Source organism: Salmo salar, chromosome 07 (assembly GCF_965601325.2).
Source record: "Salmo salar chromosome 07, fSalSal1, whole genome shotgun sequence".
Taxonomy (NCBI): Eukaryota; Metazoa; Chordata; class Actinopteri; order Salmoniformes; family Salmonidae; genus Salmo; species Salmo salar.
Window position 1 is genome coordinate 65332501 of NC_138297.1, and position 12500 is coordinate 65345000.

At 44.8% G+C, this 12500-nt stretch overlaps 1 protein-coding gene across 13 annotated transcripts in view; it reads left to right on the forward strand.

The window, feature by feature from the left end:
* Positions 1 to 12500, forward strand: part of LOC106576657 (ELKS/Rab6-interacting/CAST family member 1) — a 549430-nt gene that overhangs the window by 417177 nt on the left and 119753 nt on the right. For all 13 annotated transcript variants that reach the window (XM_082977939.1, XM_082977941.1, XM_082977940.1 and 10 more), the window contains one exon: positions 5361 to 5462. In XM_082977939.1, coding sequence (XP_082834065.1) covers positions 5361 to 5462 — 102 coding nt within the window. The remainder of the gene's footprint in view (positions 1 to 5360; positions 5463 to 12500) is intronic.

Sequence of the window (12500 nt, forward strand, 5' to 3'; positions counted from 1 at the left end):
GCACCCCTGGCTGAGCACACACACACACTACGATTCAAAAGTTTGGGTTTTGGAAAGAAAATCCATTTTTTTGTCCATTAAAATAATATCAAATTAATCAGAAATACAGTGTAGACATTGTTCATGTTGTAAATGACTATTGTAGCTGGAAACGGCAGATTTTTAATGGAATATCTACATAGGCGTACAGAGGCAAATTATCAGCAACCATCACTCCTGTGTTTCAATGGCAGGTTGTGTTAGCTAATCCAAGTTTATCATTTTAAAAGGCTAATTGATCATTAGAAAACCCTTTTGCAATTATGTTAGCACAGCTGAAAACTGTTTTGATTAAAGAAGCAATAAAACTGGACTTCTTTAGACTAGTTGAGTATCTGGAGCATCAGCATTTGTGGGTTCGATTACAAGCTCAAAATGGCCAGAAACAAAGAACTTTCTTCTGAAACTCGTCAGTCTATTCTTGTTTTGAGAAATGAAGGCTATTCCTTGCGAGAAACTGCCAAGAAACTGAAGATCTCGTACAACGCTGTGTACTACTCCCTTCACAGAACAGCGCAAACTGGCTCTAACCAGAATAGAAAGAGGAGTGGGAGGCCCTGGTGCACAACTGAGCAAGAGGACAAGTACATTAGTGTCTTGTTTGAGAAACAGATGCCTCACAAGTACTCAACTGGCAGCTTCATTAAATAGCACCCGCAAAACACCAGTCTCAACGTCAACAGTGTCAACAACGTCCCGACTCCGGGATGCTGGAGTTGCAAAGAAAAAGCCATATCTCAGACTGGCCAATAAAAATAAAATAATAAAATGGGCAAAAGAACACAGACACTGGACAGAGGAACTCTGCCTAGAAGGTCAGCATCCCGGAGTCGCCTCTTCACTGTTGACGTTGAGACCGGTATTTTGCAGGTACTATATAATCACATGATCTACATCCACTTTGTAACTTTCCCGACCGCTGGTCACCTTTTCAATGATCTGCTGGTAGAATCCAGCAATGGGGCCGGTCCCATTCATTTGTTTATTTTTTAAATGATATGGAATTCTGGAATTATAACGTGGTCCTAACCGGGATATCTTCAACCCAGGTCTCATATAGTGATGAAGAGAAGAGATGAATGTCAACCAGGGACCAGACAGACACAAGCTGTAGTTCACTCATCATAAGGTCCTTGGTACGGGGGGGGGGGTTTGCTTCCAGTTGGGTTGGAGTGGTGGAGGCCCAGAGACAGGAAAGAAGGAAGGAGGGATGGAGGCAGGGGAATGGAGGGATGGAGGGAGGGGAATGGAGGGATGGAGGGAGGGGAATGGAGGGATGCAGGGAGGGGAATGGAGGGATGGAGGGAGGGGAATGGAGGGATGCAGGGAGGGGAATGGAGGGATGCAGGGAGGGGAATGGAGGGATGGAGGGAGGGGAATGGAGGGATGCAGGGAGGGGAATGGAGGGATGGAGGGAGGGGAATGGAGGGATGGAGGGAGGGGAATGGAGGGATGGAGGGAGGGGAATGGAGGGATGGAGGGAGGGGAATGGAGGGATGGAGGGAGGGAGGGGAATGGAGGGATGCAGGGAGGGGAATGGAGGGAGGGAGGGAGGGGTTGGGTAGAGTGAGAAAACCAAACAAAAGGAGATCAACCATCACATTTTGCATCGGGTCAGAGACGGAGACAGAGAGGGGGACGTGGTGCCGGAAGGGAAGGGCGAGGGTTTGGGCGTGCCACGGTTCCACTCCACTTCACTTCCCTCTCTGATTTAAAGCATTTTATAGGTCTTATGTTCTGTGTGTGCATCTACCATGTCCTGCTGAGGAGACTGGCAGGCTGATTGGTAATGTAGATATGATGATTCCCCCTATATCCATGTTCTCTGTGTTCATGTGGTCATCTACCACCTCACTGGAGGAGACTGAGGGATCTGACTGCATCACTGCTGATTTCACCAGGACTGGACTTCACAATATATAAACACCACCACTCAATAAAAACAGCATGTTGGGAAGTGTGTGTGTGTGTGTGTGTGTGTGTGTGTGTGTGTGTGGTGTGTGTGTGTGTGTGTGTGTGTGTGTGTGTGTGTGTGTGTGTGTGTGTGTGTGTGTGTGTGTGTGTGTGTGTGTGTGTGTGTGTGTGTGTGTGTGTGTGAATCCACCTGAGGATATTTTCCTTTCTTTACTCCTCAGTGACACGTGTTAGTCCATATGTGGGTCTCTCTATCTCTCTCTCGCTGTCTCTCCTTACCTCCCCCTCCATCGCTTCCTCCTTCTCTCTGTTATTACTTTTTCACACCCTCCTCTTCTCCTCTCCTTTAAAGATCTCTCTGAGGGTATTTCCTCTCTCCTCTCCGCTGCTCTCAGATCAGTTCCAGCTGAAGATAGTGTGAATATGCCGTAGTGGAACTCTCGCTGCGGGGCTCAAAGTTATATTCTACCGTTCTGAAAGAAAATCAAACTCTTCTGGTTCTTCTAACGTCAGTAATGGCATTCATACAGGAGCATTTTCCCTGTAACAGTGTACAGTCTGATAGGGATTTGATAACTCCTCCTGCTAGTGGAAAAGGTTCTGGGAGAGGCACCAAGTTCTGTGCAGAGATTCTGTTTAGAGATGTGTGTGTGCAGTACAGTAGCACATTCTCTGTTAAACTGGTGTGTTATAATGTCTATACAGCCTGTACATGTTAGTGAGCACTATTAAAAGGGTATTGATGAAGGGTATTGATGAAGGGCATTGATGAAGGTGGTATTGATGAAGGGTATTGATGAAGGGTGTATCGATGAAGGAGGTATTGATGAAGGGAGTATTGATGAAGGGGGTATCGATGAAGGGTATTGATGAAGGGGGTATCGATGAAGGGTATTGATGAAGGGAGTATTGATGAAGGGGGTATCGATGAAGGGTATTGATGAAGGGGGTATTGATGAAGGGTATTGATGAAGGGAGTATTGATGAAGGGTTTTGATGAAGGGGGTATTGATGAAGGGTAATGATGAAGGGGGTATCGATGAAGCGGTATTGATGAAGGGGGTATCGATGAAGGAGGTATTGATGAAGGGTATTGATGAAGGGAGTATTGATGAAGGGTTTTGATGAAGGGGGTATCGATGAAGGGTGTATCGATGAAGGGGGTATCGATGAAGGGGGTATCGATGAAGGGGGTATTGATGAAGGGTGTATCGATGAAGGGTGTATCGATGAAGGGGTATTGATGAAGGGGGTATTGATGAAGGGGGTATCGATGAAGGGGGTATTGATGAAGGGTATTGATGAAGGGGGTATTGATGAAGGGGGTATTGATGAAGGGGGTATCGATGAAGGGGGTATTGATGAAGGGTATTGATGAAGGGGGTATTGATGAAGGGGGTATTGATGAAGGGTATTGATGAAGGGTATTGATGAAGGGGGTATTGATGAAGGGGGTATTGATGAAGGGTATTGATGAAGGGTGTATTGACAAAGGGTATATTGATGAAGGGGGTATTGATGAAGGGGGTACTGAAGAAGGGGGTATCGATGAAGGGGGTATCGATGAAGGGGGTATTGATGAAGGGGGTATTGATGAAGGGGGTATCGATGAAGGGGGTATCGATGAAGGGGGTATTGATGAAGGAGGTATTGATGAAGGGGGTATTGATGAAGGGGGTATTGATGAAGGGTATTGATGAAGGGTATTGATGAAGGGTGTATTGACAAAGGGTATATTGATGAAGGGGGTATTGATGAAGGGGGTACTGATGAAGGGGGTATCGATGAAGGGGGTATCGATGAAGGGGGTATCGATGAAGGGGGTATCGATGAAGGGGGTATCGATGAAGGGGGTATCGATGAAGGGGGTATTGATGAAGGGGGTATCGATGAAGGGGGTATCGATGAAGGGGGTATCGATGAAGGGGGTATTGATGAAGGGGGTATAGATGAAGGGGGTATCGATGAAGGGGGTATCGATGAAGGGGGTATTGATGAAAGGGGTATTGATGAAGGGTGTATTGATGAAGGGGGTATTGATGAAGGGTATTGATGAAGGGTATTGATGAAGGGTGTATTGATGAAGGGGGTATTGATGAAGGGGGTATTGATGAAGGGTGTATTGATGAAGGGTATGGATAAAGGGTGTATTGATGAAAGGTATTGATGAAGGGTGTATTGATGAAGGGGGTATTGACAAAGGGGGTATTGACAAAGGGTATTGACGAAGGGGGTATTGACGAAGGGTATTGATGAAGGGGGTATTGATGAAGGGGGTATTGATGAAGGGGATATTGATGAAGGGGCTATTGATGAAGGTGATATTGATGAAGGTGGTATTGATGAAGGGTATTGATAAAGGGGGTATTGATGAAGGGGGTATTGATGAAGGGGGTACTGATGAAGGGGGTATCGATGAAGGGGGTATCGATGAAGGGGGTATTGATGAAGGAGGTATTGATGAAGGGGGTATTGATGAAGGGGGTATTGATGAAGGGTATTGATGAAGGGTATTGATGAAGGGTGTATTGACAAAGGGTATATTGATGAAGGGGGTATTGATGAAGGGGGTACTGATGAAGGGGGTATCGATGAAGGGGGTATCGATGAAGGGGGTATCGATGAAGGGGGTATTGATGAAGGGGGTATCGATGAAGGGGGTATCGATGAAGGGGGTATTGATGAAGGGGGTATCGATGAAGGGGGTATCGATGAAGGGGGTATTGATGAAGGAGGTATTGATGAAGGGGGTATTGATGAAGGGTATTGATGAAGGGTGTATTGACAAAGGGTATATTGATGAAGGGGATATTGATGAAGGGGGTATCGATGAAGGTGATATTGATGAAGGTGGTATTGATGAAGGGTATTGATAAAGGGGGTATTGATGAAGGGCATTGATGAAGGGTGTATTGATGAAGGGGATATTGATGAAGGGGCTATTGATGAAGGTGATATTGATGAAGGTGGTATTGATGAAGGTGGTATTGATGAAGGGTATTGATGAAGGGCATTGATGAAGGGTGTATTGATGAAGGGGATATTGATGAAGGGGCTATTGATGAAGGTGATATTGATGAAGGTGGTATTGATGAAGGGTATTGATAAAGGGGGTATTGATGAAGGGCATTGATGAAGGGTATATATAAAGGGTGTGTATTAGATGCAGACTTTGTCCAATACAGTGACCCTTTCTCTTAACATGTGTTCCTCCCATGCAGACACAGAACCATATGAATCTCCTGTATGTTGATAATACTGTTGATAATAAAGGTAGAATCATATTAAACTCTCTTCTTCTATGTCTCTCTACCAGACTCCATATGAAGCTGTGGTTATTATGTAAACATATGAATCTACTGTATGTTGATTAGAATGTTCTTACTATTCTGTTGTCTCTCTACCAGACCCAGAACCGTATGAAGCTGATGGCTGACAACTATGAGGCTGAGCATCTGAAGGCCTCCTCACGTTCTGAGCAGACCAATCACAAACCCTCCCCAGACCAGGTAAGAACAAATGCAATGTATGTCAATTAAATGTTAATGTATGCAGTCTTCTAAGGAGAAAGGGCCTTAGCGTATTGGTCCCTGGAATACTGTTTCCTGTTGAGAAAGACTGCTGTAGCGATGCTAGTTCAAATCCTGCTTTCAGAATTCACACTTTCTCACAATCCCTCCAGCTAGTCAACAGAGGGTTGGTGCAAAAGTCTGGTTTCTGGACGCCTGTTGCAAGTGAAACTACAAACCTGTGAGACTAGTAGAGTAGTATGTGACTTTATTCTGTACAGTACTGTTACTGTAAATCATTACAGGCCAGGGTGTTACTGTAAATCATTACAGTCCAGGGTATTAATGTAAATCATTACAGTCCAGGGTGTTACTGTAAATCATTACAGTCCAGGGTGTTACTGTAAATCATTATAGTCCAGGGTGTTACTGTAAATCATTACAGTCCAGGGTGTTACTGTAAGTCATTATAGTCCAGTGTGTTACTGTAAGTCATTATAGTCCAGTGTGTTACTGTAAGTCATTATAGTCCAGTGTGTTACTGTAAGTCATTACAGTCCAGTGTGTTACTGTAAGTCATTATAGTCCAGTGTGTTACTGTAAGTCATTATAGTCCAGTGTGTTACTGTAAGTCATTATAGTCCAGTGTGTTACTGTAAGTCATTATAGTCCAGGGTGTTACTGTAAGTCATTATAGTACAGTGTGTTACTGTAAGTCATTATAGTCCAGTGTGTTACTGTAAGTCATTATAGTCCAGTGTGTTACTGTAAGTCATTATAGTCCAGGGTGTTACTGTAAGTCATTATAGTCCAGGGTGTTACTGTAAGTCATTATAGTCCAGTGTGTTACTGTAAGTCATTACAGTCCAGTGTGTTACTGTAAATCATTACAGTCCAGTGTGTTACTGTAAGTCATTACAGTCCAGTGTGTTACTGTAAATCATTACAGTCCAGTGTGTTACTGTAAGTCATTATAGTCCAGTGTCTCAGGGCCTGCTGTGTTTTCTTAGTTTCCAGGCCTGTACTGTACATACCATACAGAGTACAGCCAGGACAAGACACATGCACAGGGCTGAGAACATGGCACCCATGTGTGTTCCAAATAGCACCCTATTCCCTAAATAGTGCACTAGTTTTGACCAGCATCTGGTCAAATGTAGTAAATATTTGGCTTATGGTGCCATTTGGCCCACATAATATGATCCATCCTCCCCATACTGAGTCCTCTACTACTCCTGTCATCTGATCTCCCCATACTGAGTACTCTACTACTCCTGTCATCTGATCTCCCCATACTGAGTCCTCCACTACTCCTGTCATCTGATCTCCCCATACTGAATCCTCTACTACTCCTGTCATCTGATCTCCCCATACTGAGTCCTCCACTACTCCTGTCATCTGATCTCCCCATACTGAATCCTCCACTACTCCTGTCATCTGATCTCCCCATACTGAGTCCTCTACTACTCCTGTCATCTGATCTCCCCATATTGAGTCCTCCACTACTCCTGTCATCTGATCTCCCCATACTGAGTCCTCTACTACTCCTGTCATCTGATCTCCCCATACTGAGTCCTCTACTACTCCTGTCATCTGATCTCCCCATACTGAGTCCTCTACTACTCCTGTCATCTGATCTCCCCATACTGAGTCCTCTACTACTCCTGTCATCTGATCTCCCCATACTGAGTCCTCCACTACTCCTGTCATCTGATCTCCCCATACTGAGTCCTCTACTACTCCTGTCATCTGATCTCCCCATACTGAGTCCTCCACTACTCCTGTCATCTGATCTCCCCATACTGAGTCCTCTACTACTCCTGTCATCTGATCTCCCCATACTGAGTCCTCTACTACTCCTGTCATCTGATCTCCCCATACTGAGTCCTCTACTACTCCTGTCATCTGATCTCCCCATACTGATTCCTCTACTACTCCTGTCATCTGATCTCCCCATACTGAGTTCGCTTTTGTCTTCCACTCGTCCTCTGTTTTATGTCCTCCTTTACACTTCTCTCTTTTGCTCCCTTCTTCCCTCCCTCCCTCCCTCCCTCCCTCCCTCCCTCCCTCCCTCCCTCCCTCCCTCCCTCCCTCCCTCCCTCCCTCCCTCCCTCTCTTGCTCTCTCTCAGTCTGTAATGTTTAATGTATCCCTAAAGGCTATGTCCTGGTTTACAAGGCAAAGTCATTACAGCCAAGCATAAACAACAGGAAATTACATCTTTCACATTCAATAAACTGCAGCACCCTCAGCTGTAAGCGCTCCTATTATTTCATATTAGGCACCAAAACGCATTTGGGCGCACAAAGGCTCTGACACACAGGCAGGCATAGCAGACACACACACACACACACAGTACACATGAGCAGACTGTATACACACACACACCACATTAGGCCCCAATCTCAGTCCAGTTCTCTCTGGAACAGTATCCGGTCTCCATGCTTAGTGTACAGCTTTCCAGGATTTGATTGGCTTTGTCCGTCCATTGTTTTCCCAATGCTCAATAATGTATAGTCTGAAGCCTTCATGATGGACCTATAGCCTTCCGATGAGCCTTACAGCACAGTGTAATGTTACTGTACCATACTGTATTGTCCTGCTTAACAGACAGGCCAGGGAGAGACGGAGAGACATGGAGGGAAGGAGACACAGATCTCTCCAGCAGTCAGTCGAAATAAGGAGGAGATATGGAGGGAAGGAGGAAGGGAGGAAGAGAGGGATAGAGGGAGAGAGAAAGACAGATCACCCCAGCAGTAAGTCTGAAGAAGGAGAAGGAGAGAGGAAGGGCAGGAGGAGAAAGAGAGGGACAGACAGAGGGACAGAGAGAGAGAGACAGATCTCCCCAACAGTCAGTCTAAATAAGGAGGAGAGACAGATTTCCCCAGCAGTCAGTCTAAATAAGGAGAAGGAGAGACAGATCTCCCCAGCAGTCAGTCTAAATAAGGAGTAGAGACAGATCTCCCCAGCAGTCAGTCTAAATAAGGAGGAGTAGAGACAGATCTTCCCAGCAGTCAGTCTAAATAAGGAGAAGGAGAGACAGATCTCCCCAGCAGTCAGTCTAAATAAGGAGAAGGCGAGACAGATCTCCCCAGCAGTCAGTCTAAATAAGGAGAAGGAAAGACAGATCTCCCCAGCAGTCAGTCTAAATAAGGAGAAGGCGAGACAGATCTCCCCAGCAGTCAGTCTAAATAAGGAGAAGGAGAGACAGATTTCCCCAGCAGTCAGTCTAAATAAGGAGAAGGAGAGACAGATCTCCCCAGCAGTCAGTCTAAATAAGGAGGAGGAGAGACAGATCTCCCCAGCAGTCAGTCTAAATAAGGAGAAGGAGAGACAGATCTCCCCAGCAGTCAGTCTAAATAAGGAGTAGAGACAGATCTCCCCAGCAGTCAGTCTAAATAAGGAGAAGGAGAGACAGATCTCCCCAGCAGTCAGTCTAAATAAGGAGAAGGAGAGACAGATCTCCCCAGCAGTCAGTCTAAATAAGGAGTAGAGACAGATCTCACCAGCAGTCAGTTTAAATAAGCCAGTCCTGTTTTATTGCTCCCATTCCTCCTCTAGATCATTTTAACATGGCGTCTTGACTTCTTCACCAGTACACCAAACATACAGTACAGTATGTATGAGTAATCCTGTCCACCAAGGAGTCCCTTCCATACCCCCAGGCCTCTGGCCCCAGAGGCCCCCAGAACAGAGAGTTATTCAGGTTGACACCTCACTCTAAAGGCTCCAGAACCGGAAGGGCCCGGGACAAGACGACATGGAACAGGGAGAGAGTTAGAGTTGATGAAGGAGGGATGAGGGAGGGGGGGGGGGGGGGGGTGACACAGTGTGAGATAATGTGTGTGAGACAGTGTATGGGAGCTGCTTTCTGTCACAAAGTCAACCTGGAAAGTATAGTCGGTGAGAAAGAATGTCTGTTCGGTGAATATTCTCACACACACACACACACACACACACACACACACACACACACACACACACACACACACACACACAAACACACACACACACACACACACACACACACACACACACACACACACACACACACACACACACACACACACACACACACATATTCCGTTAATCACAGAACCCCCCATCCCATTCGCTCATCTCTAGTTGCCAAGAAAACACTTAGTGTCGCCTCGTCTCTCTCTGATCTGGGGACAATTCCCTGTCATTATTCACAGACGGACACTCCAATCAAAACAGGAACAACGGCAAGCATCACATCTCTCCACTATGTCATTCTTCCAGTCTTCCATTCCCCTTCACTCATTCTGTTAGCATAGGGAGACCTAAAACCACACGATACTGCACAAACAGACCGAGAGAGTGTGTTCTTCATCCTGGAGTCTTTCTAGTCGGATTTAGTTTCCATCTAACACCCTTTATCCACCTCTCTGATAAAGTCTAAATAAAGTTACAGCTTTAGTCTCTCTCTGTTTGCTTTTTCTCTCTCCTTCTCACTCTCTCCCTAATGTCTTTCTGTTTTTGTTTCTAGCTAGATGCTACTGTAGCTGTTGTTGTTGTGTTTCTAGCTAGATGCTACTGTAGTTGTTGTTGAGTTTATAGCTAGATGCTACTGTAGTTGTTGTTGTGTTTCTAGCTAGATGCTACTGTAGTTGTTGTTGAGTTTATAGCTAGATGCTACTGTAGCTGTTGTTGTCGTGTTTCTAGCTAGATGCTACTGTAGCTGTTGTTGTTGTGTTTCTAGCTAGATGCTACTGTAGCTGTTGTTGTTGTGTTTCTAGCTAGATGCTACTGTAGCTGTTGTTGTTGTGTTTCTAGCTAGTTGCTACTGTAGCTGTTGTTGTTGTGTTTCTAGCTAGATGCTACTGTAGCTGTTGTTGTGTTTATAGCTAGATGCTACTGTAGCTGTTGTTGTCGTGTTTCTAGCTAGATGCTACTGTAGCTGTTGTCATGTTTCTAGCTAGATGCTACTGTAGCTGTTGTCGTGTTTCTAGCTAGCTGCTACTGTAGTTGTTGTTGTCATGTTTCTAGCTAGATGCTACTGTAGCTGTTGTTGTGTTTCTAGCTAGATGCTACTGTAGCTGTTGTTGTCATGTTTCTAGCTAGATGCTACTGTAGTTATTGTTGTCGTGTTTCTAGCTAGATGCTACTGTAGCTGTTGTTGTGTTTCTAGCTAGATGCTACTGTAGTTGTTGTCATGTTTCTAGCTAGATGCTACTGTAGCTGTTGTTGTCGTGTTTCTAGCTAGATGCTACTGTAGCTGTTGTTGTGTTTCTAGCTAGATGCTACTGTAGCTGTTGTTGTTGTGTTTCTAGCTAGATGCTACTGTAGCTGTTGTTGTGTTTCTAGCTAGATGCTACTGTAGCTGTTGTTGTCGTGTTTCTAGCTAGTTGCTACTGTAGCTGTTGTTGTTGTGTTTCTAGCTAGATGCTACTGTAGCTGTTGTTGTCGTGTTTCTAGCTAGATGCTACTGTAGCTGTTGTTGTCATGTTTCTAGCTAGATGCTACTGTAGCTGTTGTTGTCGTGTTTCTAGCTAGATGCTACTGTAGCTGTTGTTGTCATGTTTCTAGCTAGATGCTACTGTAGCTGTTGTTGTGTTTCTAGCTAGATGCTACTGTAGCTGTTGTTGTCATGTTTCTAGCTAGATGCTACTGTAGTTATTGTTGTCGTGTTTCTAGCTAGATGCTACTGTAGCTGTTGTTGTGTTTCTAGCTAGATGCTACTGTAGTTGTTGTCATGTTTCTAGCTAGATGCTACTGTAGCTGTTGTTGTCGTGTTTCTAGCTAGATGCTACTGTAGCTGTTGTTGTGTTTCTAGCTAGATGCTACTGTAGCTGTTGTTGTGTTTCTAGCTAGATGCTACTGTAGTTGTTGTCATGTTTCTAGCTAGATGCAACTGTAGTTATTGTTGTCGTGTTTCGAGCTAGCTGCTACTGTAGCTGTTGTTGTCGTGTTTCTAGCTAGATGCTACTGTAGCTGTTGTTGTGTTTCTAGCTAGATGCTACTGTAGCTGTTGTTGTTGTGTTTCTAGCTAGCTGCTACTGTAGCTGTTGTTGTCGTGTTTCTAGCTAGATGCTACTGTAGTTGTTGTTGTTGTGTTTCTAGCTAGATGCTACTGTAGCTGTTGTTGTTGTGTTTCTAGCTAGATGCTACTGTAGCTGTTGTTGTGTTTCTAGCTAGATGCTACTGTAGCTGTTGTTGTGTTTCTAGCTAGATGCTACTGTAGCTGTTGTTGTCGTGTTTCTAGCTAGATGCTACTGTAGTTATTGTTGTCGTGTTTCTAGCTAGCTGCTACTGTAGCTGTTGTCGTGTTTCTAGCTAGATGCTACTGTAGCTGTTGTTGTGTTTCTAGCTAGATGCTACTGTAGCTGTTGTTGTTGTGTTTCTAGCTAGATGCTACTGTAGCTGTTGTCGTGTTTCTAGCTAGATGCTACTGTAGCTGTTGTTGTGTTTCTAGCTAGATGCTACTGTAGTTGTTGTTGTTGTGTTTCTAGCTAGATGCTACTGTAGCTGTTGTTGTCGTGTTTCTAGCTAGATGCTACTGTAGCTGTTGTTGTCGTGTTTCTAGCTAGATGCTACTGTAGCTGTTGTTGTTGTGTTTCTAGCTAGATGCTACTGTAGCTGTTGTTGTGTTTCTAGCTAGCTGCTACTGTAGCTGTTGTTGTCGTGTTTCTAGCTAGCTGCTACTGTAGCTGTTGTTGTCGTGTTTCTAGCTAGATGCTACTGTAGCTGTTGTTGTGTTTCTAGCTAGCTGCTACTGTAGCTGTTGTTGTCGTGTTTCTAGCTAGATGCTACTGTAGCTGTTGTTGTCGTGTTTCTAGCTAGATGCTACTGTAGCTGTTGTTGTCGTGTTTCTAGCTAGATGCTACTGTAGCTGTTGTTGTGTTTCTAGCTAGATGCTACTGTAGCTGTTGTTGTCATGTTTCTAGCTAGATGCTACTGTAGCTGTTGTTGTCGTGTTTCTAGCTAGATGCTACTGTAGCTGTTGTTGTGTTTCTAGCTAGATGCTACTGTAGTTGTTGTCATGTTTCTAGCTAGATGCTACTGTAGCTGTTGTTGT